Genomic DNA, 26,992 nt, shown 5'->3' with positions numbered 1-26,992 from the left:
CATGCCCGTTTGGTCAATCATGAGTTGTCCAGTATTCTAGATAGATGGATCCTCACGCTGATCAATCTCGCATTGCTTCCGCTCTTCGTCATCGGCGTGCATGTGATAGTGACAGACATCCAACGGAACATTGCGCCATGCGGTTCCTTCTGTAGCCTTGCAAGCGAATAGCACCATCATCTCGACAAGTAGGTTAGGCGGTACCTGCATCTGTAGTGTTTCCGACACTGTACGCTCCACAGCATATGACTCAACTTCCCAGTAGCGACAGTGAACCTCAAGAAAGAACTCATGTATGATGTGGTCTTCGGGAAGATTTTCGTAGGCGTACTTGGTAGCAGTGAAGAAAGGAGGCGACATCGCAAGATAGCCGGCGTTACCGAGGATGTTGTCGACAATGAGGTTGTTCACGGTCTGAGAGAATACTGGAACCAGAAACCTATCGCCAAAAACGAGCGATTTTGTCAGGGCGGTGATCCAATCATCGTCGTCTGGTAAGGTAGGTGGAAGGGCCTTTGCCATGTTGCGATATTCGAGGTAAGTCGGAAGCTTCTGAGTATAAAGCCACTGGACAAAGATATCGAAAGCAATTGGGTCAACGTCGGTCAGCGCTACGCGCTTGTCCTCTGACTCCTTCCAAGAGCCGTTGAAGGCTTTGCGAAAGTATTCCGAATGGTGCGAAAGTAACTCTTCGTGTACGTGGTGCTGCTGGCGGTCTGAGCCGATCTCAATGACGACGATACCGCTTCTTGTAACGCTTCTATTAAACGATTAGACAACATTGTAAAGGACGGAAGGTTTTTGACCAAACTTACCCAATCAATGGCAGCACCTTTGGCTCAGCAGGGTCGGCGGTACTCGACATCTCAGCGGTTGCCATACTTGGTAACGAACCTGAAGGCGCTCCTTGGGGATTGATGATTGGAGAAAGGCAAGGAGAAATAGATTGGAAGTCGCGATCTCTGTGGCAAGAATGTAAGCTAGTACACTTACGTCGAGGTGAAGGTGAGTCCGCTTGGTTGAATACATGCGCTTGCCCCACTAGAGATCGCAGTAATGTGGGTCTCTGATACAGTACACGTTCGTTACTCCTTCACTAGCTCGCTACTTGAACTCAGAGCTTACAGATCATATACAGCACCTTCCCCGTCATACCCTTCTGGATGTCGTCTACTACAACGCTTCCGCCCGGAACACTACCGCCCGACACTTCCCTCGCAAGGAATAATTCAGGACTCTCCAGAAACTTATACGTAGTGCACTGCGACATTCTGAGTCTATCAGTATATGTCTTGTCTACTAGGCAAACGAAACTTACATGGTAAAGAGGCATACTGCTGGCCACTGAACAGTCACCTTACGTACGGTTGCACCACTATATACGTTAGGAGTTTCTCAAAGTAGCTGGGAGTCGCTGTGGTGACTTACAGAGTTGTGGTGAGTAGCCGACACTCATGGGGAAGCAATGCGACGTCTTCGCACTTATCGTCCGTTGAGCAGATCTGAGCGTGGAGCATTGAAGGCGAAGGGTTTGCTGGGGAGGTGGGGGATGAAGATGGTGTGGGCACAACAGGCACTGCTGAGCTGGAAGGTGCAGCCGGGACAGTATGCGTGGTCGCCACTGGGACTCCCGGTGTCGCAATGTTACTTGATGGTGTGAATGTGGAGGCAAGCACAAATGAAGGTAAGGTTGGAGATATATGGCTTGTTGGCGCAGGAGGAAGGAGCGGCTGACCCACCGGTTTCGAAGAAGGAGCAGCCGGTGGTACGACTGGTGTAGTCGCGCTAGGAGGCAGCAATATCGTCATCCATGCAGACTCCGGAGGTAGACTTCTGGCCGTGATAAAAGGGTGTGCGCTTGTGCTGAGCGCCAGCGATACTGTAAAGAGAGTGAACATGAAGTGCATACTTGCGGATGGCTGTGGGGGTATCACGTAGTGGTGGTAGCTAGGTTATATAGACCATGTTTGCACGAGCACTGGAATGATGGCGACGTGTACACAAGCTATTTCCACCAAAACAAGATTAGGGGCAGACAGTTATATTTGAGAGTAGCGACCGAACAGGGCCGATGCCAGCGTTTAATACCAAACCTCGTTCCAGCCGCGTCGTATCTGCGTTGTAGAACCAGCACATCCAACAAACAATGCCCAACCCCATTGTATGAATACTGAAAGCGGATCCCTAACCGAAGGTTGAGGACACCACATAAGGCCTTGCCACATGAAGAGCTCGGACATCATCACCAATCACAATCCACCGTACTGGGCTCGCAATCCCATGTATGTACCATACCCCAATCCTCATCATCTTCGTCCAGAGTATCCTTCATATACGAGTTCCATGGAGTGTTGTTCTTGATAGCACTCCCACTCCAGAGTTCATCGTCCGCGTCCCATGAGTCCAGACTCTCATCGTCGCTCTGAGATAGAGTGTCGTCATCCGTGTGCTGTTCTTCCAAGCCCTCTAGGATCTCGAGGATCTCGTTCTCCTCCTGACCGTTGGTCACAGCCCAGTTGTCCACATCCCACTCTTTGAGTCCCTCGGTCTCGAAGTTGGTCATCTCCCACATCTGCTTGTAAGGCATGCCGCTAGGGTCCGTGGGCGCGTGGATGAACCACTCTGGCATTTCTTCCTCGCTATCTTCGTCGAGTTCGTATACCGTGGCGTCGTCATCGCTGTCTCCGTCGTGAGCCCACAGGTGGTATCCTTCTGGTTCATACTCCTCGTATTCCTCGTACTCCTCCTCTTCATCTGTGATGCTCTCGCTCATTTCACTAGCCACCTCAGTCATCTCGCCCGGGATGAAGTTCCACTCGCGCTCTTCAGCCTCTCGGTCTAAGGCCTCGATCTCCTCCATGTAGTGTGCGACGCGCTCAACCATGATCTCGAGATCTACGGCAAGGCACCCATTCTCCATCCTGCATTCTGCAAGCTGGCCCTCTAATTCGTCGACGCGAGATTGCATGGCGCGAATAGTGCCGGCGTTGTTCTTGGTCCAAGATTCGTTCGCGATGCGTAGCTGCCTGTTCTCTTCTTCGAGAGCTTTCTTCACGCGCCAGGATTCGTCACACCTCGACATCCATCCTAGATGTAAGCTTCGAATTTGGGATTTCAGGGCATTGCAGTCCCTGGTCAGCTTCTCGATCTGTGTAGATACACGTTTGGCGCTTTCTTCGTTTGACATGATCGTCGCGTGTTGTTCGTCAATCTTAGCTTGCGCCTCCTGGCTAGACTTGTTTGCACGCTCCCACTCCTTCTTGGTGTTGTGCAGAGAATGTGTCATAGCCTGGAGATGTGTGGTAACACGTTTGGCGCTTTCCTCGTTGAACATGATCGTCGCGTGTTGTTCGTCAATCTTATCTTGCGCCTCCTGGCTAAACTTGTTTGCACGCTCCAACTCCTTCATGGTGTTGTGCAGAGAAAGTGTCATGGACTGGAGCTCTTTGGCTTTGAACTGAATCTGACTCTGTAGTTCGTAGCACTCATCTTCCTTGGAGGCATTCTTGCATTTGGACTCCTCGAGTGCTTGGGTGAGGTACACCATTACGCCTTCTGCGCGGTCGCGTTCGCGGCGCGCTTGGGACAGCTCCCTACCGAGTCCATCGCGGAATTCGAGGTGGGCGACGACTTCCTTTTCGCTCTGTTTGAGCGCAATTTCGGTGTTGGCGAGAATGGATTTGGTATCGACGAGGCAGAGGTCAGTACTAGTAGGCTTGGTTTGGGAGACGTGGAGCTCGTCTTTGACTTCAGACAGCTCGGCTTGAGTGGCCTTGAGTACTTCCTCTTGAAATTTTGCTCGACAGATCGCTTCGTTGAGTTTCTCGTCGTAGTGGACCAGGCCGATAAGAGCAGCGAGGAGAACTATTCCGGCTGCCATGGACCAGGCCAAAGAGACCATTGTGATCGCCAGATGGAAGTGTAAGATACACTCTCTGTTATGCTGTAAGTGGTTGTGGTAATTTGTGTTCGTCGTGAAAACCAGGTATCTTGGAGAGAAAGGTTGTGAAGTAAATCAGCAGTGGTGCAGCGTACTACATAGTTTTATACTTGAGTGGGAATTTCCTTGCCCAGATGCGCGTATTTTGGTATCCATGGTTCAGATGATCATAAGGCTGCTGCGGACATATATCGTGGGTGCGCAGTCACCTCAGTCCGTGGGACGTATGGGCACTCCCATCGTAATCCTGTGACGGTTATAGGCAAACCATGGCATCAATAGTGGAGACCCAAATAGAAAGTGGATTTTAGAAATAGCCAATTTGGTCCACGTGTAGTGAACATCAAAACGGCCGTTGGAACATCGTAGAATAGGATACTCGTAGGCTTAAGCATATGCATTGACTGGTACCTTGTGCCCGCGCAGGACGACACTGGATGCTGGGTCGCAGAATCAACGAGTGCTCACTCTTGATGATCTCGTTTAGCGTATGACCAATACTGGAGCCATGGTAATCGCTTTTGAAATTTTGATATGTACAAGAAGATGCTGGTTGACCCAGTGAATCTTTATCGGTGTAGGTCCTATCAATGTAAATCGTTTGGAAATGCGACTGGAGTGGTAGGACTGTAGGCCGCAACTTTTGTACCAGGATTTCGTCCTGCGACTACTGAGCCAGTCGGGTGCGTGACAATGCAACAACAAAATCGCCGACGCGAGCTGACTCCAAATCGCTCAGGTTAAATGCATGGCAACAAGCAAGCCTACTCGTTCAACTCAACATAGTTGGCGGGGAAGAGACCCGATTGGCCATTGTAGCTACCGAGCCACCAGTCTTCGTCGGGGAATTGCTGCAAGAGTATTAGCATCGGTTTTAGCAGTGGTGCAGGTAGTCTTACAAGTTCAGTTACTGTGGCTCCTTCGGGGAAGCTCAGTTCGTTGTCCTCAGCTGCTTCGTAATCGTACAGAGCGGTGGCTGTAGGGCCAGCAGACTGTGATGGTGCCGCAGCAGGTTCGGGCTCTTGCGGCGCCGAGGGGTGTGCGGGCAGTGCTGGTGCAGCGGCGGCATCGTCGCCCTCGACCAGCTCAACATAGTTGGCCGGGAAGAGACCACGCTCGCCCTGAGAGTTTGTGCCCATCCACCAGTCGTCGTCTACCATGTCGATGTCTGTGACATACTCGCCTTCACGGAGCTCGACTTCGTTGTCCTCCGCCTTTTCGTAGTCATATTGGATGACTGCGCGCTTGCCGGAGCCACCGGCACCGGCATCGTCATCGTCATGAGAAGCGACCGCTGCGCCGACGGCAGCACCGCCTACTGCGGCAGCACCAAAAGTGGCAGCAGCAACGGCAGCGCCAGCTCCACGAGCAGGGTCCTTGGCCTCGACTTGTGGCTCTGGAGACATGTCACGATTTTGCCTGGCTGCTTGATCAAGTGATCGCGCGGGCATAGGCGGTGCGTGTTCCTCGGCAGGAGACATCTCCTCTGGTTCGCGCCCACGAGCAACGGGCATGGCAATACGAACAGGAGAGCCGGAAGGCTCAGGAGACGGGCTGCGAGGTGGTTGAGGTGGTGGAGATGGCATACGCTGGTGTTGAGTGGCAGGCACATCCTCTTCGTCTGATTCCGGCTCTTTGGGTCGGGTAGGCAGGCCTGGCATCGGAACGCCCCTCGGGCCAGCATTGGGCTTGCTCGAGGTATCGAGAGGCGGTGGGCTGGAAGCTTGCGGCTCTGGTACAGGGCGTGAAGTTGGCGCTCCCATAGGGGCGGCACCTGTGAAGCGGTCCTTGAGCGAGCTTACGCCACCAGCTGCAGGAGAGGCTGGCTCTTCTTGTTGAGGTGCCCCACCCGTGCGTTGTTCGCTGAGGTTGCTAGTCGCAGACTGACCTGTTCGGGTAGTCTGTACTGGAGCCCATGATTTGCCGGAGTAGCCACTTTGCCAGCCACCACCTCCACTCTGTTGGCTTTGGAGGGGAGTTGGGCGGCTTCCAGCATCGGCAGTAGAAGAAGGAACGGCTTCTCCACGGGCCGCCTTCTTCTCCGCCCAGATCTGAGCAGGAGTCTTTCCTCCTTGGTCAGCAAACGTCTTGCTCGCGGCGCCGACGATTGGTGCTGGAGGAGCGGGCTTTGCACCAAAACCTCCTGGAGTAGGAGCTTTGGTGCCGGTGAATGTGCTCGCACCAGCAAACTTGTTGGCAACCTTGGGCTTCGGCAAGCTGGTAAGGCGCTCGGGCTGCGCGCTGAAAGCTGCTGATCTCTCTGCGAGAGACTTGGGCTTCTCTTCCTCTTCTTCGTTGTTCGACGCTCCCGTTGGGGCTGGGGACATGCCAGAGGATGGGGGACCGGCTTGGGCTTTTGCGCGGATAGCCGCGATATCGACCTTTCCGACGGGCTCGTACGCGCCTTTGACAACAGTGGGCCGGTCGTCTTTGGCATCGCGCGCTTGGGCTCGGATGGCTGCAATGTCGACTTTGCCAACTGGCTGGTATGCGCCCCTGACGACTTCAGGGCGGTCGTTCTGCGAGCCCGAGGGCTGGGAACCGGTGGATTCGTCTTTTCTCGCGGTGAGCTCGGCCATGTTGACCTTCGTGGGAGTGTAAGCAGTTCCGACCTTCTCCAGCTGGGATCTGGAGACCTGCGGGGCGTCAGCACCCCAGCCATCCGCATCTTCATCGCCCTTTGGCGCAGGTGCACGCGAGCGGCCGAGAGGGTTGAAGCCAGCGCCTCCGCCGCCTATCGAGGTAGGTGTGAAGACGGGCTTCTTCGCGGCAACTGGAGGAGGGCCGCGCGGGGCAGGGACATCGGCACCGCCGCCGTACTTGGCGCCTGATGCGTCTGCAACTTTCTGGACAATCTTCTCTGGGCTGAGGTCGTCCTCGGAACGGGCGGTAACTTGGACATGGTATCCCTATGGAAATTAGCTTGTGCGTAGAGGGGCTGTGGGAGTACGCACATGTAGCAGCTTGGAGACAACCGTGAGATGGCTGCCAAAGTAGCCCTTAGTCCGCTCTGGAACACCTGCGCCGCACTGCGTGTGAATTAGCATTGTATCCCTGGCAGCTGCGGCGGAGAGCTTACCCATGCTATCAGGACGTTCTTGGGCAGCGATGTGTTGGGGTCCTTGACTTTGACGAATGCAAACTGGATGCGGCCGTCTGAGAACTCGTCTATCAGGTCGAGCAGCTCGCCCTCTGCAGGATGTTAGCACTGTGCTGCGCTTCGTGATGTGCCGACACCCGAGCTTGGGCAGCCACCTTGCCATAGCCCAAGCTCTCGAGTGCGGAATGATGGCCATTGAAGTGTGCCGCGCTGTTCCACGTACCTCCGGTGCTCTGCACTTTCAGCACGCTCTCTTTCCCGCCGTCCTGCTGGAATGCGCTGACAAGCGGGGCAGCGACTGTGAAGACGGCCCATTGGCCGTATGTGGGCGAGCTGGCCTGGGGACCAGAGGGCGCCGGGGCATTGACGACATTCTGGTAGCTGCGGGTGATGTTGGGGCCGTTGCTGGAGGTATTGAGCGTGGCCATGGTGGGCGGCGTGGAGGGGAAGCTGTCGTGGGAGACGAAGCTTGGGGGAGTGGTGGAGAAGAGGAGGTGGAGGAGGAAAAGCAGCACTCGGAATTGACAGCTAGCACGATGCGTGGTGGGACAGGCAGCGTACGCGTATCCCGTATGTGTGTCTGTGTAATTGGGCGTGAATTAACCTAGTCGGGTCGGGCTGGTCAGCACAGGCGGGCCACAAGTTCGGTGTGCAGAGCTGGCAGCTATGTCATGCTTGGCCCGCGCCCTCGAGCGGCTGGCGCTGGCGCTGGTGGCAGGCAAGCGGTGCCGACGGCGCGCCCAACGACCTTCAAGGAGACCCTCGTCCGCTTCACCGTGAATAATTGGACATAGCTCCTCGCACTGCCTGCCCTCGCTGCATGCCAAAGCAGCTTTCTGCATCCTTCAAACCGCCGCCTAGACCCCAGGCTCCATCCTTCTAGCCCTCTAGCCCTCTTCACCTCCACTCTGCCACGACAAACACTAGCATCGCCAACACACGCAGCGCACCGCCTTTTCCGCGCTCCATCTCATCGCGCGCTGCTCCATCGCATCGTCATCCATCGCATGTCGCTGTCTCTGTGTATCTAGCCTGCGCATGCCGACAATGAGTCTGTTGTGAACGCTGCCCCAGCACGGCTGCGCCGCCATGGAGGACCGCGAATCAAGCCCAGCGTCGTCGGTCGACTTCTACGGCTCTGATGCGAATCCTCCCCAGGCGACGCCTGCGCACAGCGACGCGTCTGTCGCAAAGCGCAAGGCAGAGGATGCGCCCCATGAGCGTGAAAAGAAGCGCAAGCTCAGCAGCGCGAAGCCGCTCGTGAAGCTACCACCCGAGTTGTGGCAGCATGTTTTCTCTTTTTGTTCGCTTGCAGATCTCGGTCGATTGATCCAGGTCAATCGATCTTTCCTATCCTATCTCACAGACGTGCGCAGTCTGTCGACTTCAAAGTCGCATCCTGGCCGTCTGCATCTCCTAAAGTCCGAGTCGTTGTGGGCCTCTGCCCGCAACGCAATGTGTACCAAGCCCCCGAAGCCGCTCCCAGGCTTCAGCGAGCTGCGCATGTGGCAGCTGGCTTGGTCCAGGAGATGTCAGTTCTGCAATAAGCTTGATTCTCTGACTCCAGGCGAGCGCATATGGCAAAAGGGCCCCGGCAAAGAAGGCGTCCGCGTCATTTGGCCCTTCGCCATCAGAGCCTGCGGGCCGTGCCTGCTCAAACAATGCCAGACGGTGAGTTGCACCTTCCGCTTCCTGGGTCGCGACTGACATGTATAGGACGCGAGCCTTCTCTTCTCGGCTGCCTCCGCCCTGCGGCCCGCCCTCCCGTTCGCCCTCCTCACCAGCGACCAGCACTACATTCCGGCATACACCCTGCAATCTGCGAATACGCCGGCCGACGTCGACATTGCCAAGTTCTACTACAAGCAGCATGTCGAGGAGATCACGCAGGAGATGAACGAGGCCATCAGCCGTGGCCCTGCAGCAGCTGAGGAGTGGTCCAAAGGACTCGATGCTCGCGGAAAAGAACGCATGAAAGTCGCCGAGAACTGGGAACGCTGGGAGGTCAAGAACCTGTGGCAGGAGGAGCACGAGCGTGCGAAGCGCGCTCCATCTGCAGCTCCCTCGCATGCCGCCACGTCACACAAGGACCCGTCTAAATCACCCCCTCGTCGAACTCCCTCTCCCATAATTCATGCTCCGGTTCCAGCGAGTAAGTATACCTCTGCTGTCTCATTTGCTGCCACACATGGCGATGCCTTTCGATATGTCAACAACACCTCTCCAGTCCCCTCCCTAACAGGTGTAGCACCATCGTCGCAGCATGCGCAAGCGCGACCGCCTACTGTTCCACCACAGGCTTTCACCCCTTCTGGCCAGAGAAACCTACACGATGCAAACGAGGCCAAGGCGACCCGGAAGACCGACATAGAACGCCGGTGTCAGCAAATGGACCCTCCTATCGCTCCCAACGTCTTGCGCCACATGGACTCGTTCAAAGCGGCTATCCAGATTTCACAGCCAATGAACGACTATGCATGGAGTGTGCTCCAACCCCGCTTGATCGCTCAGCTCCCTGCTGCCCAACAAGCAGAAGCCGACCACGTGGCTCGGGCTGCTTCGTTTCCCACAAAAGCTGCCGACCGCCGCCACACGGACGCCAATTCCAAGGAGGCCAGGGAAGTCATGGACCGAGAGTGGGAAGAGTCGCAACGACCCATCCGCGACAGACTCGAAGCCATCGCCGACGACTTCATCAATCAGAGCTGGGACCATGGCAGCGCCGTCACTTACGACAACAGCCCAAAGTTTGCGGCCGACCTCCTTGCTCACGTGCGCCGCACATACTATGCCGAGGAACCCGAACAGGACTCTGATCATCCCGGGCAACATACGCAGCCTTCTACTGACAATATAACTACTAGGCCCAGGCTCGTCCTGGATAACATGAAATGGGTGTACGACAACAAGATCAAGCCTTTGACAGAACCATTCCGGAAGGACATCTTCCTGTGCCATGGTGGCGGATGCGAGTACAACAACAAGTACTATGGTTTCGAGGGCGTCACGCAGCACTACGGAGCCAAACATACTGCTGCCTTCAGTTCAGGAAACGTGGTCGTTGCATGGAGAGAAGCCGAGTGGCCGGAGGAGACTCCCTTCCACCCAGATCCTCTCTCTGTGAAGCAACCTCAACATGGTCATCATCCCTCTTCTAGTACGAATGGGTTTGGTGGCTATTTTGGCGGATACTCACGCGCAGGGACATCAACACCTCACATGCCAACTCACCATCCACAGGCGAGCCCTGGTCCTTACAACTATGGAGGCCAGTACAATGGACCATTCGCTCCACCACAGGTTCCTTCTGGCTTCGAGTACCCCCAGCCATATGCGACACCCGTGGATATGTATGCACATCAAGCAATGGGTCCACCAGGTTATGGTGCTCATGCGGCCCAGAACCCTTACCTGACTTCTCCAGCGATGATCAACAATGCCATAGCTCCACCACCACCCAACATGCCACCACCTAGCCAAGGAATTCCTGAGATCGCTCCTAGCGGTACAGAAGATACTGGCCAAAGTACTAGCTCGTTTGACAAGCAAGTAAGTACCGTCATCGACATGACCCAGGACATCTGGAAACGCACCTCGGGGATCAAGGACATGCCGAATAGCCTCCGGATCTATGTGTTGCTCCATCGCGTCATCTCCAAGTTTCATGTAGAGTTCAATCATGAACCGAACCTGAACCACTTCATTGATGCTCTGTCTAATCATGAGATGCCAAAGGCTTTGAAGAATGCACCAGGTCTCTCATGCAAAGCTTGTCAGACGGGCGCTTCGCATAACTTGGGAGGTTCCTACTACTCCAAGTCGGAGGAAAGAACAACTTATACTGTCCTCGGCCTGTTATCGCACTTCAGGAGCCAGCATCTGCCTTTTCAGCAACCAATGCCTGGCCACGGAATGCCTATTGCCCCTCTGGACTGGAAGGAACACATGATCGAGCTTCCAAGCGAACGGTTCATTTCTGGTCTCATACACGCCCCAGGCATGGATGACGAGAAGCTGCTAATGATAGCGACCGTCTTTCCCAGCTTGTTCCCTATGCCACTGCCTAAGATCGGCGTGATTGATAGCCATGGATTAGCTTCCCCAGCCTCGTCAGGACCGAAGGATTCAGACAAAACGACTGGCCCAGCCGATGTTGCTGGTGAGGGAATAGCACGCCCCAACTCTGTTATGAAAGCAGCAGAAGCAAATTCGGCGCTACCACCTAAACCGCTGGAGGCTGGTTATGAGCCTGTTCGACCAAGCCTTGCCGGCGAATCGAATGAGGCGTCGGGCTCCATGAACAGGAAACGTTCATATCGAGAGAGCTCCCCCGCAGAGCGTAGGCAGCACCATTATGCTGAGCCGCGATACTATGTACGTGATCTACCAAACTCCGCAGAAACATTAGTGAAACTAACATCTTTGTCTGCCAGCTGCCGAGGGATCACCTTGATGACGGCTATCACCGCCCCCGGGAGTATGTGGAGTACGCCCCCAGCCCAAGGATCATCCATGCAGGTCCTACATATGAGGATTACACCGGCCGCCGAACAGCGTTCCGCGAGCAAGAGCGATTCTATGGACCACCCGAGGACGTGGTCTACGCACATCCGCGGGAAGGAAGCCACGGCAGTCGGGAATACAGTGCCTATCCCCGCCAGGCTCGATACTATGAAGAAGATGATCATCGGCCCGAATACCGGTTCATGAACGAGCGTCAGTCAAGGGATGCCAGTCCACCTCAAGGGCAATCTGCAGCAGATCGGTTCCTAGCAGAGAACGAACCCCCACAACCACAACCACAGTCCGAAGTAGACGCTGCTGCACCAGCGCAGGAAAACGGGGATGGGCCTCGTTACACGCCTCCGCCCCCAGAAGCTCCTGCACCAGCAGATGCAACAGCACCTGTTCGCCCACTTGCGCCCCCACATCCTCGAGCTCCTTCCACTGTTTCCAACAACTCCCGATATGACGACTATCAACCTAACGGGTATCGGATGCCAATGTCTGGACCAAGCGGTCCGCCACGAAGGGCTGGACCTCAACGCCGAAGAGATCGGCCTAACGAAAACCGGGGACCGTCTCGATATCAGCGATACATGAGTGTTGCGCGGGAAGATCCCTATGGACGTGGTTCCAGCATGAGCCGATCGCAAAGCCGGAGATATGAAGAACAAAAGCGTCGCATCGATCAACAAGAAACACCGCAGCCCAATGCTGAGCCTGACTACGAGCCTGCGTATTCTCGAGAGCACAGCCTTGATCAGTCTGTACAAGATGAAGGGTTCTATCCACTTGCCCGCCGTCATCCCCGCGGGTACGTCTCTGTGCAAGACCGTCTGCATCCACATGCACACGGGTACTCACCACCACGATATCGTTACGATGAACCACGCGGTCCACAACCAGTTTATGTTGACGAGTACGGGCATCCCATGCATGACTACGAGGTCATTCGTGTACGTGGTGACACCAGGTATCGGGCCCCGTATATGCCACATCAGCCTCACCGATATGAACATGACTCATATGGATACGTCCCAGTCCAATACGAGAGGCCTGCACCACAGAGATACAATAGTCGCCCTGACGACTATATGTACTACGAAGAAAGGGAGAGACCCTTGCCTAGGCGAGCGGCGCCGGAGGCAGAGAGTGATGTATACGAGCCGCCGCAACCAGAAATCAAGGTGGAAAGCGTGCCTGTGCCCATGCCGCCGGAGGCGTCTTGATTTCACATTTAGCGTGGCGTTCAATCGTGTAACGAATTTCGCACCTTGTTTATACCTTTACTTTTCTACATGTGGTTTTCTCCTGGCTGGGTCATGTGGACTTAATGGGTTAATCCTATCTATCACGATCAAATGGTTGGTACTATTCAGTCACAAATTCTTGTGCAATCTCTTGCTCGACTTTAATATGATGGTTTTACTTCTACGAGACTGTGTGCTCTGGGTGACTGTCAAGTCAATTTCATGATGCGTGACGTCGATCAGACACAGGCTCAGATTGCGAAAAGCTGGATGACGAGCGAGTTTTGTTATGGCACGCGTGCCTTCTATAGGGTATCAAAATGAGGACACGATGCAGAATGATAAACAGGTCTATGCGGTCGACTGAATCACTGGCTCAACCGAGGACTTCTCATCCACGCCCTGAGCAGCAGCATCAATCTTGTTTTGAGCGAGGCGCTGCAACACTGTCAGTGTAGTCCCGTAGGTAGACGCATGATTACGTACCAACAGATTCCTCAAGAGCACAGCAATAGTGACTTTGCCGATGGCAGGAACGTAGATGGAGGCCTTCTCCTTAACCTCGGGCGTAAAGTTCCTCTCACTGGAAAAGTTGATGCATGCGGCTCCATCCCTCATCAACTCGAGTGGCACCTTGTACTTGTCTCCAGGTACACCGCTGATGACTACATCGCTAAGTGGGAGGCAGTCGTTGAGGGTCCAGCCAGGCTTCTCCACTACCTCGTGTCTTCGCTTTCGTAGACCAACGCCTCGTGTGAATTCCTGCACATCGCTGATATCCACGCTGTAGACATGAGCACCGTCGTTGGCAAGTAGTGCTGCAAGCGGTCTGCCTACCACTTCGCTTCTGTTGATGACGGTAATGGTGCGTCCGTGCAGTCTGTTACCGTATGGGAGGATGGTGTTGTAGATTCTCAGGTACTCCAGGATCTTGATCACGGCCAGGGGTGTGCAAGGCAAGATGCTCTTTTTGGTGTTGGCAGGGTCAAGGAAGCGAATGTTTTGGTACATGTTGAAAATGTAACGATGCGACAGTCCTTCCACGTCCTTGTCGATGGAGACAATCTGCTGGAGATATTGGTCCTGGCGGTTACCGAAGATGGGGTAGTAGACAATGATGCCGTCCACGGCAGCGTCGTTGTTCGCTTCGATGAGGCGGTCCTCAAGGAGCTCGCGGTCGACTTCGCGCAGGTCAAATGCGAAGCCACTACAATGAGGTTAGTAGGCGGCTTTCACCCGACTTCCAGCCAAAGCCTCAGCCATAGAAGAACTGAGTATCGACTAGTGGACGCGCTCACTTTTCAACACAAGTTTTGCCTGTCCATTCTGCGTATACCCTGGCGGCAGGATCTGCGCTGGAAAGGAAGCCAACGAGTAGCGGCTTGCGCGGAATCTTACTTAGACCGTCGCGCACTTCGTCCAAAAGACCTTTGGCGATGTTGTTCGCAAGGATGACTTTGCAGTTAGGTTTATCGTCGGCCATGGCGGGGTAACTTTGCTGTTCTGGGGATGATGGGCAGCGGAATAGTCGACGATTGGAATAGTAGATCCAAGATATGAGTCGGTCCAGAGAAGACGATTTATTTCACAGCACGGGGCCACAGGGACCAGTCAAGCCTCTCCCATCGGGTCAATTAAGCACACTTTCCTCACTGCCGACACTTCCCATTAACTTTTTTTGCGCGACCTGCCCCACCCTTCCGATACCGGCCAATCAGCAGCACCGCAACTCCGTAACGTCATTGCCGCGACTCTGCAACTTTCTGAATCGCGTGCTTCGAGGAATACGGCAACACATTGCAGCATACCGCACCCGCGACGATCAACATGTCAGATGCTCAACAGTATCTGCTGGACTTTGATAGGAACAAGAAAGAAGCCACGGCGACTGCTCAGCGGAGCGCGACGCGTATGTACGAGGTTCCGGCGGGGCATCTGGCGGGATGAGGGCTGATTGTGGATAGGACTGAAGAATGGCGAATTGAAGCTTATCAGCCTGGTCACTGACCTGGGGGAGTACTTGAACAGTGAAGATGGAGCCACGCGGTCGAAGAGTACGTATCGCTCTGGAATATACTAGGAGCTGGGCTAATTCATCGTAGCCATGTCTTACCTTGCGGAGGTACTCGCAGCCGTCCCACAGAAGGTTCTTTCCCTCCAACAACGTACGTGAGCCCGCGAACGCTCAGTCCATACTCCGTTGTTCCCCGTACACATCCATCGCATATCGCAGACCAAAACGATTGTTGGTAGTGGGGCGGAGCATTAGTTATGGATTACATTTCCAGGGCGAGAGCATCGTGTCATGAGATAAAACGGGCTAACGGGAAGCTTAGGGAACCTGCTCTGCGACTTCACCCTTTCCCGAACCGAAGACAACGAAGGCCTCGGGTCATGCGCAAAGGCACTCCTGGCGCTGGAAGAGCTGGGGAAGTGGGACGACCAGCGGGTAGTCAGCATCGTTGAGGCACTCCTCAATAACACACATCCGCTACGGCAATACAAGCAGCAGAGCGAACGCTACCCCGTGCTGCGCCTGATCGATACGCTTATGGCGAAATACCGCGATGCCCTCCGAGCCCACCACGATGCGACACCAGACTTCTTGGGACGCTTCATATCATACTTTGACGGAGAGAAAGATCCTCGGAACTTGATGGTCGTCTTCTCTATACTCAGGGTTCCAATGACGGAATGGAACATCGGCGGAGATGCACAGGATCTGTTTGACGCAGTCTTCAACTACTTCCCAATTACCTTCAGGCCGCCACCTGATGATCCGTATGGCATCACGGCGCAGGATCTGAAGGATCGCTTGCGAGATTGCATTTCATCCACGGCCGACTTTGCGCCATATGCGTTCCCTGCGCTTCTGGACAAGCTCGATTCCACATCGATGAACACCAAGCGAGACGTTCTATCAACGATTACCGCCTCAGTGACTGAATACGGACCAAGGACAGTATCTTTATACGCAGTGACGTTATGGGATGCGTTGAAGTTTGAAGTCTTGAACGTGCAAGAGGAAGACCTAGCGAAGGAAGCGCTTGCAGGCCTAGCCGCGATTGCAAGGACACTATCGAAGGGCACCCCAGGATCACTCAATGCGTATCTCAAACCAGTTATCAAGGAGTGCAACGAACACCTCGAAGATGCGCCCACGAAGCAATCCCAAGCTTCCGCAAGGTTTCTCGAAAGCATCGCCAATGTGTCTCCCGAAGTCACTAGCCTCGTACTAGCCGGTGTGCTACCGAATCTCTTCCTACTATTCCAGACAGCTGACACCATGGCAAAGCGCCGAGGCTTACTGGAAGTTCTCGTACAACTAATAAAAGCCAATATCGACGTGTATGGTGACTGGAGAAAGATGGGCCCTGGTGGAGAAGAAATCAGCAACAACGCGCTCGCTCAATTCCGAGACCAAGCGCTAGAAGTCATGTTGAATGGTCTCGAGACAGCCCCGGCCAAAGAAGTGTCGTTCAGACTAGTCTGTCTTGATGGACTTATCCAGCTATCGAAAGCGCGAGGACTACTCAGCGACGACGATATCGGCAGAATCATTCAGCTTCTGCATTCCATCGTCATCCACGAGGAATCACATGGAAAGGACGAGGTTAAGGAAGCAGCCATCAACGGTATCGTTGAGATTGCCCACCAGAAGCCACAGGTCGTAGTCGAGAAAGCATTTCCGGCTTTCCTTGCGCAACTACCAGACACCGACGCGGACGGGTCGAAAAGCTACTCGACTGTTCTCGAAGCTTTCGCCAAGCTGGCCAGCGAGGAGCAGGTATTTGACACGGTCATACTGCGACTCAAGAACAAGTTCAGCGCCGCAGTCCAACAGGGTGCCTCTTCAACATACATTGTCGCGCTACTTTCCGCGATGTTGTACGCCCTCAAGAAGGGCGAGACCAAGCTGTCGCAGGGCTCAGACAGCTCTAATTACTACAAGGACATCGCGTTGCCACTCATCGAACGCGCATCGAGTTCTGATGAAACACACCCAGCGGCTTTTGACGACGAGACCACACTCGACCTTGTTGGCCGCATATGCAACTTGATCATCAGGTACCTTCCTACCGAACAGCAGAATAATGTTGCTGCGGAGCTGTACACCTTATTCCGCGGCAAGCCACAAACTGAACTTCCACCCTTTAGTCTGGATGCCAGTGTGGAAGCGAACAAGACGATGATCGTCTCTACACACCTCCTCGCTTCCCTCCGCAGGGACGCGACGCTGCCTTGCGAATTACAACTTTTGATCACTTCTCTAGCAAACTACGCTCAGCAGCCCTCATTATCCCTACCAGTCCGATCAGCATCCCTTCGGCAGATGTCTCTCATCATCAACAAATACTATACCAGCGCTGCACTCAAGACATGCATGGACCCTCTCGTCGCGGACTTTGATCTTCTCAACCCGGAGAAGCTTGATCCGCCACGGATACGCATCATCTTCGCGTGCCTCAAGGGCATTGTATTGCGGAGCAGCCCTGCGCTGAACACATTGTATCCGACGCTCCTGTCCTTGCTATCACATCCGAAGTATGGCAGTACCGTCGCGCAAGGTTTCACAACTCTATTGCAACCCGACGACCTTCTCGCCAAGGAAAACCACTGCCAGATTCTCGGTCTACATAAGCATAAGAGCTTCGCGTTACTGGTACCGAACATCACAAAATCATTCCGAGAAGCGGATGCCCAGACGAAGCCTAATTATCTCATCGCACTGAGCGGAGCACTTAGATGGATGCCGTTTGAGATAGTCGTCGAGGAAGTTGGACAGCTCGTTACCCTGCTTCTCCAATCTCTGGACCTCAAGGGCGTGGACGTTGTTAAGGAGGCTGCCATCGGCACTCTCACGTCAACTCTCACGGAGAAGCCGGAAGTGCTAGAGGAGCATGCTGGTGCACTCATCTCTCGTCTTTTGAACAACGCTACCGTTACGAAGGAAAACAAGGCTACGCCACCACCGCCAGCAGTGAGGGTAGCAGCTTTGAAATGTCTGCACCTGGTTGCAGAGAAGTTCAAGGAAGAGAGAATACTAGGCTACCGGAGAGAGGTCGTCAGGAGACTCATTGCTGCTCTAGATGATGGGAAGAGAGAGGTCAGAAGTGCGGCTGTGAAATGCCGGGCGAAGTGGTTACTGGCCGATGAACCGGACGATGATTAGACAGTAGACAGGGCATTATTAGATCATAAAGTCTGAACATCACTCGAATCGATTTGACTTTTGAGACGCCTATGACTTGCTACAAACGTGCAGATTGGTATAGTCTCGCCCAACAGTTGAACGCCAGAGGCACCCTTAACGCCGCCCATGCAGTTACATCTCATGTCTTGTTCCAATTCATACCCTGGCCTTCTTGGGCGTCTTCTCCTCCTCCTCGCCTTCACTCGCCGTGTCCTCGACACCAACCTCCTCGTCGTCCTCGTTCCTTCCTCGCTTGAGACCCTTCATCTTCCTCGTCTGCAGGTTGCCAAAGTCTTGCTTGCCAAGATGCACCTTGGCGACCTTGTCACCCATCATATCAGTGTCAAAGTTCTTCTTGGTGCGCGGCTCAGCACCCTTGGGCTTCTTCAGCGCCTGCTTCATCATATCCGGGTCCGGGAACATTTCGCGGCCGAGGGTAAAGTCCATGCGCGGGCCCATCTCCTCGACTTCGATGCGCGGTAACTTTTGGCCGGAGCGCTTGGTGCGGAGGAGGTAGAAGCGGAGTTTTATTTGCGGGTTGGGGAGCGCGTCGGTGGGTTCTTCGGCTGACACGGAGATGAGGTATTGGAGGCCTTCGACGTCGACTTCGGTTGCGTCTTGGCCCTTGAACAAGTCGATGAACAGGCTCTTGGCTAGTGTGTATTTGGTTTGGTTGGGGTCCTCGAAGACGGTGCCGTGGAAGCTGATTAGTGGCTTGAGGCCGATGGAAGGCTTCTTGTTCTTGAATTGCTGGAGTGTCCGGAAAGTCTCTGCGTTGATGTACAACTCCAGCATGTCCAACATCTTGTATGAGAATGTTCTTGCCAGTGTCAAGCAGTGTGGTCGCTTCTTTGAGTGTAGAGAGAGGACGAGGAGCGAGGTGTCGTTCTTCTGGGAGAAGAACTCGAGCGAAGTTGCATCGTCGAAGGGGTGGATGTCGTTCTTCTTGGTGAAGCGCTCGATGAAGGGTCGCTTGATTGTGCAGAGGTCGGCGACGGCGAGCTTGAGGATCTGAGACGTCTTCTGGCCCGAGACGAAGAGCGTCGTCTTGGGGTTCTCGTTCTGTTGCGGCTCGCGCTTTGCCATTGCGCGCTTGGCGCGGGCATTCTTGGGTTTGCTAGAGTGGCATGTTAGAGTCGCTCATGCGTGCAGAAGCGGTATTCATCTTTACGTACACCGTCTTCAGCATCTTGTCGTTGTTATCTGGGTTGGTTGCTGATGCCGAAATCTTGGCTAACAAAAAAGTTCCCGGGATCAACGGCGCCGGAGACACGTTTCGCCGATCTGATAACGGAGAAGCAGACCATGGCGGGGTGATTCCGCAATTCGGCCTCTGACGTGATTTCATAGGCGCTTTGCTTCGGGCGGCAACTAAATATTAATCAGATCATACCATCATTCCAGACTTCTTCCCAGCACTCTTGCCGCATACACCCCACAATCACGACGACACCACGCCCATAGACCAGCTAGGCAACTATACGTCCGCTACGCTCGATCGACCGCCCCTCCCTCGACATACGATTAGCATCATGGCTACCATGCAGGAGATGCCCGACGAGTCGGCTTTCCAGTCGACCGTATCCGCGCTCCCACCTTCCACCCTCGCCATCATCTACTTCCACGCGCCATGGGCCAAGCCATGCGAGCAGATGGGCGTCATCCTGAAGACGCTCGCCAGCACATACCCCGCCGATGCGCCGATAAAGTTCCTCTCCCTCAACGCCGAAGAGCTGCCCGAGGTCTCTGAGCAATACGACGTCACAGCGGTCCCATACATCGTCCTACAGAAAGACGGGAAGACACTGGAGACAGTGTCGGGCTCAGATGCATCCAAAGTACGAGCCGCAGTCGAGAAATACGCCGGCGCAGGCAGCGGCCAATCCTCGAGTCTACCACCCGCGCAAACCGTCACACGACCACAGGAGAACGGGGACAGTACAGGCAAGAACCTCGCTGGGTACGCGCCTGGCTCGCAGGACCCCAAGACCGCACCCGACTACAGCGCGGGCGAGCACCGAGAAGGCGAACAACAGACAAACAAGGATGAACTACACAGGAGGCTAGGCGAATTGGTCAAGGCAGCGCCAGTTATGCTGTTTATGAAGGGCACACCAAGCTCACCGCAGTGTGGCTTCAGTCGGCAGACAGTGGCGATTCTGCGTGAGAAGGGTATAAGGTACGGCTTCTTCAATATCTTGGCCGACGACGAGGTTCGCCAAGGACTGAAGGAGTTCGCCGACTGGCCAACCTTCCCACAGCTCTGGGCGGATGGTGAGCTAGTAGGCGGTCTTGATATCGTAAGTCCATTATCATGAGCAACTTCGCGTGTGCACAGACGCTAACAACTTGAAGGTCAAGGAAGAGTTCGAGAATGATCCCGATTTCCTCTCCCAGCACGCCGCAGGTGCCCCGAAGACGGCAGCTTAGAGAGTTGCAACCACCTCATTGAAGTAAGGATTTGAACGCGACCTCGACGAAACGAAGGGAATGTAAATATTAGGAGCACCAGGGGAATCTGAACAGGGGATCAAACCTACGGAATACTAGGGATCTTAAAGCCAGACACGCGAAAGGCGCATCTGGGGGGGCGATAATGATGATGGCAGTTACGCAAGCAGATATGCCAAGGGGGTACCGGTTCTGTACACACCTTGATCGATGTCGTGGTTATCATCGTCGGTGCAAGTAGAGCGTTGGATTGAAAAGTGGACTGTTCGGTAGTCGTCTCGAATCTTAAACTTCTTTCATCCTGTCCATAACTCTAGGACAACTCTTGGCTTGTTTGGGCTTACCTTGTGTCATTGATAGGCCCAACATAACCTGACTACTTTTATGGGTTAAGTTCTATTCTGTCCGAAAAAGCAAAACGTTGTTTCAAGACGTTTTCCAAACACTGGTAGCGCGTTTTGGTACCTCACTGCAGTTACACTCTGCTGGTCAAGTCGGATGGATAACATTACTATTATGCGTTGACAACGCTCATTTGAAGGATACTCTATATAAGAAAAGCGATCAGTCCGATAGGTGAGCGTTGGCGCCAGAAATGTGTAATCGATGCGTTGACATGGAGCAAGATCGATCGCGAATTCTATGATGAGCGTCTAGCGCGTTGTTGTTCCGATACGGTTCCCCGCCCGTCGCTGCCCATTCCACCTCACCGCAACACTCTTTTTTCATCATAGATCATGTATTCTTAGGAAGAAACTCTAGTCTGGACATTCACAGGCTCTGGAGAGCACTGCACACCATATGTGTCTCACATAGTAGCATGACTGTATGCAGGGGCAGCGGTAGGACGTCTTCAACCACGCTTCGGACTCCGACCCCTAAGCACGGCAAGTCAGTCGCATGCCGCCAAAACTGCTTTATCTGGGTGTCAGCCTTGTTGGAGCATGACCTGCTCGCCCCCACGTTAGATTTTGATCAGTTCACGGTACTAATCTCTAACCATTACTCTTCAAGGCTCCGGGCTCGGCCGATTATCGATTGATCGCGAACACGTCAAGTAAAAAGGACAGATAACAGCGAACATGCCCTCAACATACTCACAGCCAGTTTCCAAAATACCGCCAACGAAGCCCGACACGAGATCTCTCCCTCGAATCCTCTGTCTGCACGGCGGCGGTGTCAACGCCGCGATATTCAAAGCGCAATCGCGATCCCTTATCCGCCACCTTCAACACTCCTTCCGCCTCGTATGGGCTGACGGCCCTTTTTTCTGCGATCCGCACTCAGACATCATCGGCGTGTACAGCGACTACGCGCCTTTCCGACGCTGGCTGCGATGGCTTCCCGAACACCCTGAGATCGATGCGGACACATGTATTGAAGAGATCGGATACGCGATGCGCACAGCAATGGAGGATGATGATCGAGAAGGCGGCACAGGCGAGTGGGTAGGCTTAATGGGCTTCAGTCAAGGGGCGAAGCTATCCGCCAGCCTCCTTCTCGAACAACAAGCGAGGGAAACACAGGCGCGCAAAGAAGGCACGAAGATCGCTACCGGTATCACAGGCATCTCAGGCATAAGGTGGAGGTTCGGAATACTACTGGCTGGTCGGGCGCCTCTGAGCAATTTGAACCCTGAGCTCATGAAGAGTGAGGCTCTTGTGAGTGCGGGTGACATATCGGAAGGGTTTCAATTCTGCAGAGAGGTGGACGAGGAGGCTACACTGCATAAACCCACACTGCATGTCCACGGCATGGCGGATCCAGGACTACACCTTCATCGGAAATTACTACACGAGTATTGTGAAGACTGTACGGTGACATTGGTGGAATGGGAAGGTGCACATAGAATACCGCTCAAGAGCATGGACGTTGATCGGGTAGTTGACGCGATATATGATATTGCTGAGATGACGGGGGTGAAAGTCTTGAGGACGGTTTGAGATGATGAGATGGGAGCTGAAATGAATTATTTTGATGAGGATGAGTCGCGCTGCCAGCAACGTTCAGGTCAAACTGACCTTCAAGTGATTGTTGTCTTCACGTTATTCGATAAAGACTGTTAGAATTATGTGCGCGTGAGGACAACGCCCGTATTGGCTTCACGCTGTTCCATCACGAGCCGGAAATTGCCAACTGTTTGACGAAATACTCTGGTACTTGCAGGTATATGGATTTTGCAATCTTGATCAATAACAGTTAAGACGACGACTTCGCGCCCAGTCAGATCCCAGGCCCAGGACGAGTAGTCCTCGGTATTTCGATAGCAAAGAAGCTCGGTTTCCCTTTCGTTATTTATTCCTTGTGGCCTGGCCTTGCGTGGCGAGATCGACGCTTGATATCCGGCAATAACCCAGACACTGAGATGACTGAAGAACGGAACCACTGTCTCGAGTCGAAGAACCCAGCTCTCTGGTGGGTGATGCCCGCCTCGTTGGTAGTAGCACGCGAAGACCGCGAACCGCTACACGTTACGCACGTGCATGCGTTGAAACTATAGTACGTGGAACTGGGCTGTCGCATGGGTGCCATGCTTTTAAACAGTAACGACATAGATCCACTATGTAACATAGTATCTGAAGTAGATCCATGGATGCAAGCGAAAGCAGACTACGTGTTGGAGAAGGCGAATAAGCAACACTTTCTGATAGTTTGGGACGAATGCATGCGAGATTCTGGAAGGGAAAAGTATGGCGATATAGCTTCGCCGTACGATTCTTGAGCTTCTGTCTGGCCATTCATTGACTACTCGTGTAATGTATCCAACGTATAGCATTTCAAGAAAAGTGTCAAGAAGAAGATAGATAAATTATATTAGTCATGTCACGTCGTATTCTCCTCCTGTTTTGCCCTTTTCTCTTGTTCCTCGCTTTTTAGCCTCCTCTTCTCCGCCAGCTCTTGTCTCCATTTCATTCCGTTCTTCATGACCCAAAACACAACAATTAATAATACCGCCATGATAAACCCTATGAATGTAAATGCCCATCCCGGGTTCATAGCATGACACATTGGAATAATTGCCGCCGTACCGCCAGCACTCATGAGACACCTGGCGAAGTTGACTGCCGCAGTTGCAGCTGCGGGCTTATCGCGATGCAGGTCAATAAGCAAGCCATTAGTGATGTTGAAAGCACCAGTGACACCAAAGCCCATGATGAACAGAGCGACTTCAGGACCCGCAATGTGTGTTCTGAATTTGAGAGTCCATCCAAAGATGATGAGTCCAAACATGCCAATGATGTGGCACGGAATTAGGATCTGCAGGCGAACACGCTCGATGGGGAAGTTGCTGAGATCTTGTTGTTTGCCCTTGGAGATGGTCATACCAACAGCTTTGGCATAGCGGCGGAAGTTCCAGTCGACAACTCGACCCATGGTGAGCGAGGCGATGAGGGAAGCTACACCATTAGAGATGTAGCAAAGGCCGACATGCAATTCGTTGAGGCCATATGCGGCATAGAATAGTTCTGGGATCGCGGAGACAGTGACCATCATACCGGTGAAGAAGAGGCCATTATAGAGTAATAGAATCCCAGACTCCTTCTCGGCTAGAATTCGGAACGTCGCAAGCGGGTTTGGCCAGGCAACCTTTTTCTTCTCGGGCTTAGGGGTTACCTCATCGGGTGACAGCTTTGCAAGCTTGCGAGCTTGTATGCAACTGATGACTGAGCGATTGACGCCCTGAGGAGGGATAGAGCCGTTGCCGACGACTTTCCGGCAAGTCTCGGGGAACAAGAACACGAACAACACAAGCAGTACGCCGGAGAAGATGGCAAGGAACCAGAAGATGGATCGCCAGCCCAGGTACTGCGCCAGCAGACCGCCTATCGTCGGACCGAAAGCAGGACCCATCAAGACACCGGCTTGTGCGTAACCCATGTAGGTGCCTCGCTCAGCCGACGTGGAGATATCCGCGACAACCGCCATTGTCAACGCAATAGCAGCGGTGCCACCAACGGCTTGTACCATGCGCAGGATGAGAAGGGCGATGTAGTTGGTTTGGAGTGCGAGGCCGATGTTGCCGATGCTGTAGATGATGAAGCATATGATGAAAGTCAACCTTCGCCCGCTGTTGTCCGATAGAGTCCCAAGGAAAGCGGGAGCAATAGCTTGTGCGATCTATAATAGTCAGTTGTGGTCAAGATCATCGACTGATTGTACAGTGTCAGCGGTAGCTGCGTTGTGGGAGGCCTTCCGGGTAACCAAAGCGTTCCCTATCTCGTTGAATGTGAGGAAGAAATCTTTAGACATACCATGTACGTTGTAATTGAAATATTGACCTGCGTAGGTGTAATATCCAGGACGTCGGAGAGCACATTAAGCGCCGGGAGGAACATGGACGCGCCAAACGGCGATATCAGAGCTGAAATAGACACCAAGAAGATAATCCATGTCTTCATGCCTTTGCTGAAGACGGAGTATGGAGGCTCAGAGGCCTGTCGTTCCAGGTCGTCTTGCAGTCCATCTTTCTCGATATCCACCTCCTGGCTCCTTCTCTCTTTGTCACTAACAACATCGAGGTTATCGTCGCTTGCTGTATCTTTGGGGGTGGCCATGGCGATGCTATTATGACCTTAGCATGAGGGGCGGTGTGAATTTGAGTAGTATGTTAATGCTAGCAGATGCCTCAACAAGCTGCCAGTGCAGAGTGGCGTGGGAATTATTTCCAGGTCTAGGGAAGGCGAGGCTGGAAGAGTTATCGACCCAGGTCATGGGGATGTGCCCACCCTTAATCCGTCTGGTCGCCTGTCGAACATGACGCTAGCGCCGGGACGTGGAGAGCATGCCGTGCCCCGTTGAATCTCGCTCCGCAACATTCTTAATTCCAGGGTTTGGATGCGTGTGAACGAAGTAGTGCTGTATGCACGCCGGGGAGCAGCCGGCCGATGTTGACCGACCATTGTGCAGGGTGTGAGTATCGAATGGCACCCGATGTAGACAGCTGGGGTATGAAGGCGTTGCTGCTGTATCTCTGTCCCTACGGTACGCCTCTGTGGAGCGATGACGCACTTGCAGACGCCTTGAAAGAGGCAGGTGGGTTGGTGGCCGGGTCGCATCCGGGTATAAGATATCGGAACCTCTTATCCGCGCGCCATCGGGCGTTTTAATGCCGAAGGCCATCACCCACCCGATGTTTAGCCTGCTCTAACAGGATCGACTTCGATCGAGGTTGAGACAAGCTTTTGCAACGAGGCCCTATGTGGTTGTAAATTACTTCATTCGATTGGTGCGTTTTGCCCTCTGAGACGTTGCGGACGGTCCTACTGAACGCTTCGAAGCCGAAGCGGCGTACGTCACTGTAACGACGCAAAGTACGCTCTTGACACCGAACAAACTTCTATAACAGTATTGAGTACATACCACGTGCTCCTAATCCCATGCTTCTTAAATTTTTCAGTTCAATTAACGCCGATAACATGCTCTTTCTCATAAGGTCGTGGAGGACTCGCTTGGAACCTAGCCCGATGATGGTTCCTACGTGTATATGTCGTCGTCACCGTGGAAGAATCTCAAAACTGCCTGGGCAACGAGAAGGCCATCGTGCATCCAATCTGCTCTCTCTGCGGCTTCGTTCGCATCCTTTTTGCTGACACTCCCACTCTCGACCCTCATCTCTAACTGCCTCTTCACGAGAGCCTCATCAAACTCCATATGGCCTTGTGTAGTGAACAACCTCTTGTGGATATACACGCCCTGCACACCTGTATGCTCGCTGGTACCCCAGACATGTACCGTGGTGTTCTTTGGTATCAGATCGGTGGTCTCGGTAGACGGAGGATTGACGACGTGGTCGAGATGCATTTGATGAAGATGGATCTTGGACTCGGTTTCGGGCAGATTGAAAAGATTGCGGCCAAGTTCAGACAATTGGATGGGTTGATGAGAAAGTTCCCATTCACCGTCCTTCTGGGGTTTGACGGTTGCGCCGAGGGTCCTGCAAAGGATTTGATGTCCGAAACAGATTCCTGTGAAGCGGATATCGGGGCGATGTTGCCACACGTCTGTTATGTATTTAGCTACTGCTTTTCCCCTCAACTCAAGACTAATCTGAGACACATACCTTTGATGAACTGCATGAGCTTGAGGATCCAAGGGTCGTTACCGTGCGCGTCCCAGCAGCTACCCGTGATAAGAATAGCATGGACATCGTCACCAATCTCCTCCAACTTTGGTATGGCGCCACCTTCCGGTTCGACCACATATTGCATTGCAGTCTCGATACCTAGACTGGGCTTGTGCGCGTCTCCGGCTTTCTTGAGAAGTTGGCCCAAAACAACCCCAAAGGATCCTGTCTCTTTTTGCGTATCGGGATGTGTCTCATCAGTCTCAAGCACAAGCATGCGGACTTTATCCGGATGATTGGACAGGAGTGTCCGGTTTTGTGCAATCGGTGGTACCATCTTTGCTGTCGTCGCGTGGAATTGGCGTAGTGTGGAGACAAGAAAGTTGTGTGAGTTGCCAGGTCTGCAGGCCGTAGGTCTATGTACACAGGGTCCAGCTGCTCTTTTTGCGAAGAGTGACGTCTGTCGGAGAAAGCTTTGCCCAGAGGTGAC

General features: G+C 53.6%; 11 protein-coding genes across 11 annotated transcripts; 4 read left to right on the top strand and 7 right to left on the bottom strand.

The window, feature by feature from the left end:
• Positions 1 to 36: 36 nt before the first annotated feature.
• J4E87_002475 (uncharacterized protein) lies at positions 37 to 1,456 on the bottom strand (the record flags this gene model as incomplete). Its single annotated transcript, XM_049374112.1, has 4 exons — positions 37 to 760; positions 816 to 894; positions 1,126 to 1,261; positions 1,451 to 1,456. 4 exons carry the CDS (start codon positions 1,454 to 1,456, stop codon positions 37 to 39), a joined length of 945 nt encoding a protein of 314 aa, XP_049236252.1.
• A 786-nt stretch (positions 1,457 to 2,242) lies between these two features.
• On the bottom strand, positions 2,243 to 3,901 carry J4E87_002474 (uncharacterized protein; the record flags this gene model as incomplete). Its single annotated transcript, XM_049374111.1, has 1 exon — positions 2,243 to 3,901. The coding sequence occupies one exon, from the start codon at positions 3,899 to 3,901 to the stop codon at positions 2,243 to 2,245; it is 1,659 nt and encodes a 552-aa protein (XP_049236251.1).
• An 803-nt stretch (positions 3,902 to 4,704) lies between these two features.
• Positions 4,705 to 7,468, bottom strand: J4E87_002473 (uncharacterized protein; the record flags this gene model as incomplete). The annotated part of the gene is made up of 5 exons (XM_049374110.1): positions 4,705 to 4,791; positions 4,840 to 6,849; positions 6,895 to 6,969; positions 7,020 to 7,132; positions 7,264 to 7,468. The coding sequence occupies 5 exons, from the start codon at positions 7,466 to 7,468 to the stop codon at positions 4,705 to 4,707; spliced, it is 2,490 nt and encodes an 829-aa protein (XP_049236250.1).
• Positions 7,469 to 8,129: 661 nt separating this feature from the next.
• On the top strand, positions 8,130 to 12,143 carry J4E87_002472 (uncharacterized protein; the record flags this gene model as incomplete). The annotated part of the gene is made up of 4 exons (XM_049374109.1): positions 8,130 to 8,711; positions 8,757 to 11,379; positions 11,559 to 11,851; positions 11,916 to 12,143. The coding sequence occupies 4 exons, from the start codon at positions 8,130 to 8,132 to the stop codon at positions 12,141 to 12,143; spliced, it is 3,726 nt and encodes a 1,241-aa protein (XP_049236249.1).
• A 1,001-nt stretch (positions 12,144 to 13,144) lies between these two features.
• Positions 13,145 to 14,276, bottom strand: J4E87_002471 (uncharacterized protein; the record flags this gene model as incomplete). Its single annotated transcript, XM_049374108.1, has 3 exons — positions 13,145 to 13,231; positions 13,280 to 14,000; positions 14,092 to 14,276. 3 exons carry the CDS (start codon positions 14,274 to 14,276, stop codon positions 13,145 to 13,147), a joined length of 993 nt encoding a protein of 330 aa, XP_049236248.1.
• Positions 14,277 to 14,620: 344 nt separating this feature from the next.
• Positions 14,621 to 17,966, top strand: J4E87_002470 (uncharacterized protein; the record flags this gene model as incomplete). Its single annotated transcript, XM_049374107.1, has 4 exons — positions 14,621 to 14,702; positions 14,758 to 14,847; positions 14,896 to 14,958; positions 15,130 to 17,966. 4 exons carry the CDS (start codon positions 14,621 to 14,623, stop codon positions 17,964 to 17,966), a joined length of 3,072 nt encoding a protein of 1,023 aa, XP_049236247.1.
• A 177-nt stretch (positions 17,967 to 18,143) lies between these two features.
• J4E87_002469 (uncharacterized protein) lies at positions 18,144 to 19,176 on the bottom strand (the record flags this gene model as incomplete). The annotated part of the gene is made up of 2 exons (XM_049374106.1): positions 18,144 to 19,104; positions 19,163 to 19,176. The coding sequence occupies 2 exons, from the start codon at positions 19,174 to 19,176 to the stop codon at positions 18,144 to 18,146; spliced, it is 975 nt and encodes a 324-aa protein (XP_049236246.1).
• A 343-nt stretch (positions 19,177 to 19,519) lies between these two features.
• Positions 19,520 to 20,417, top strand: J4E87_002468 (uncharacterized protein; the record flags this gene model as incomplete). The annotated part of the gene is made up of 2 exons (XM_049374105.1): positions 19,520 to 20,287; positions 20,343 to 20,417. The coding sequence occupies 2 exons, from the start codon at positions 19,520 to 19,522 to the stop codon at positions 20,415 to 20,417; spliced, it is 843 nt and encodes a 280-aa protein (XP_049236245.1).
• Positions 20,418 to 21,520: 1,103 nt separating this feature from the next.
• J4E87_002467 (uncharacterized protein) lies at positions 21,521 to 22,381 on the top strand (the record flags this gene model as incomplete). The annotated part of the gene is made up of 1 exon (XM_049374104.1): positions 21,521 to 22,381. One exon carries the CDS (start codon positions 21,521 to 21,523, stop codon positions 22,379 to 22,381), a length of 861 nt encoding a protein of 286 aa, XP_049236244.1.
• An 880-nt stretch (positions 22,382 to 23,261) lies between these two features.
• J4E87_002466 (uncharacterized protein) lies at positions 23,262 to 24,994 on the bottom strand (the record flags this gene model as incomplete). Its single annotated transcript, XM_049374103.1, has 2 exons — positions 23,262 to 24,557; positions 24,692 to 24,994. The coding sequence occupies 2 exons, from the start codon at positions 24,992 to 24,994 to the stop codon at positions 23,262 to 23,264; spliced, it is 1,599 nt and encodes a 532-aa protein (XP_049236243.1).
• A 919-nt stretch (positions 24,995 to 25,913) lies between these two features.
• On the bottom strand, positions 25,914 to 26,839 carry J4E87_002465 (uncharacterized protein; the record flags this gene model as incomplete). Its single annotated transcript, XM_049374102.1, has 2 exons — positions 25,914 to 26,440; positions 26,500 to 26,839. 2 exons carry the CDS (start codon positions 26,837 to 26,839, stop codon positions 25,914 to 25,916), a joined length of 867 nt encoding a protein of 288 aa, XP_049236242.1.
• Between the last annotated feature and the right edge of the window lie 153 nt (positions 26,840 to 26,992).

The sequence above is a fragment of the Alternaria ethzedia genome (assembly GCF_023757985.1).
Source record: "Alternaria ethzedia strain BMP 0044 chromosome Unknown scaffold_4, whole genome shotgun sequence".
In the NCBI taxonomy this organism is placed as follows: Eukaryota; Fungi; Ascomycota; class Dothideomycetes; order Pleosporales; family Pleosporaceae; genus Alternaria; species Alternaria ethzedia.
Note: the sequence above shows the minus strand (reverse complement) of the source record. Positions and strands in the feature narration are given on the sequence as shown.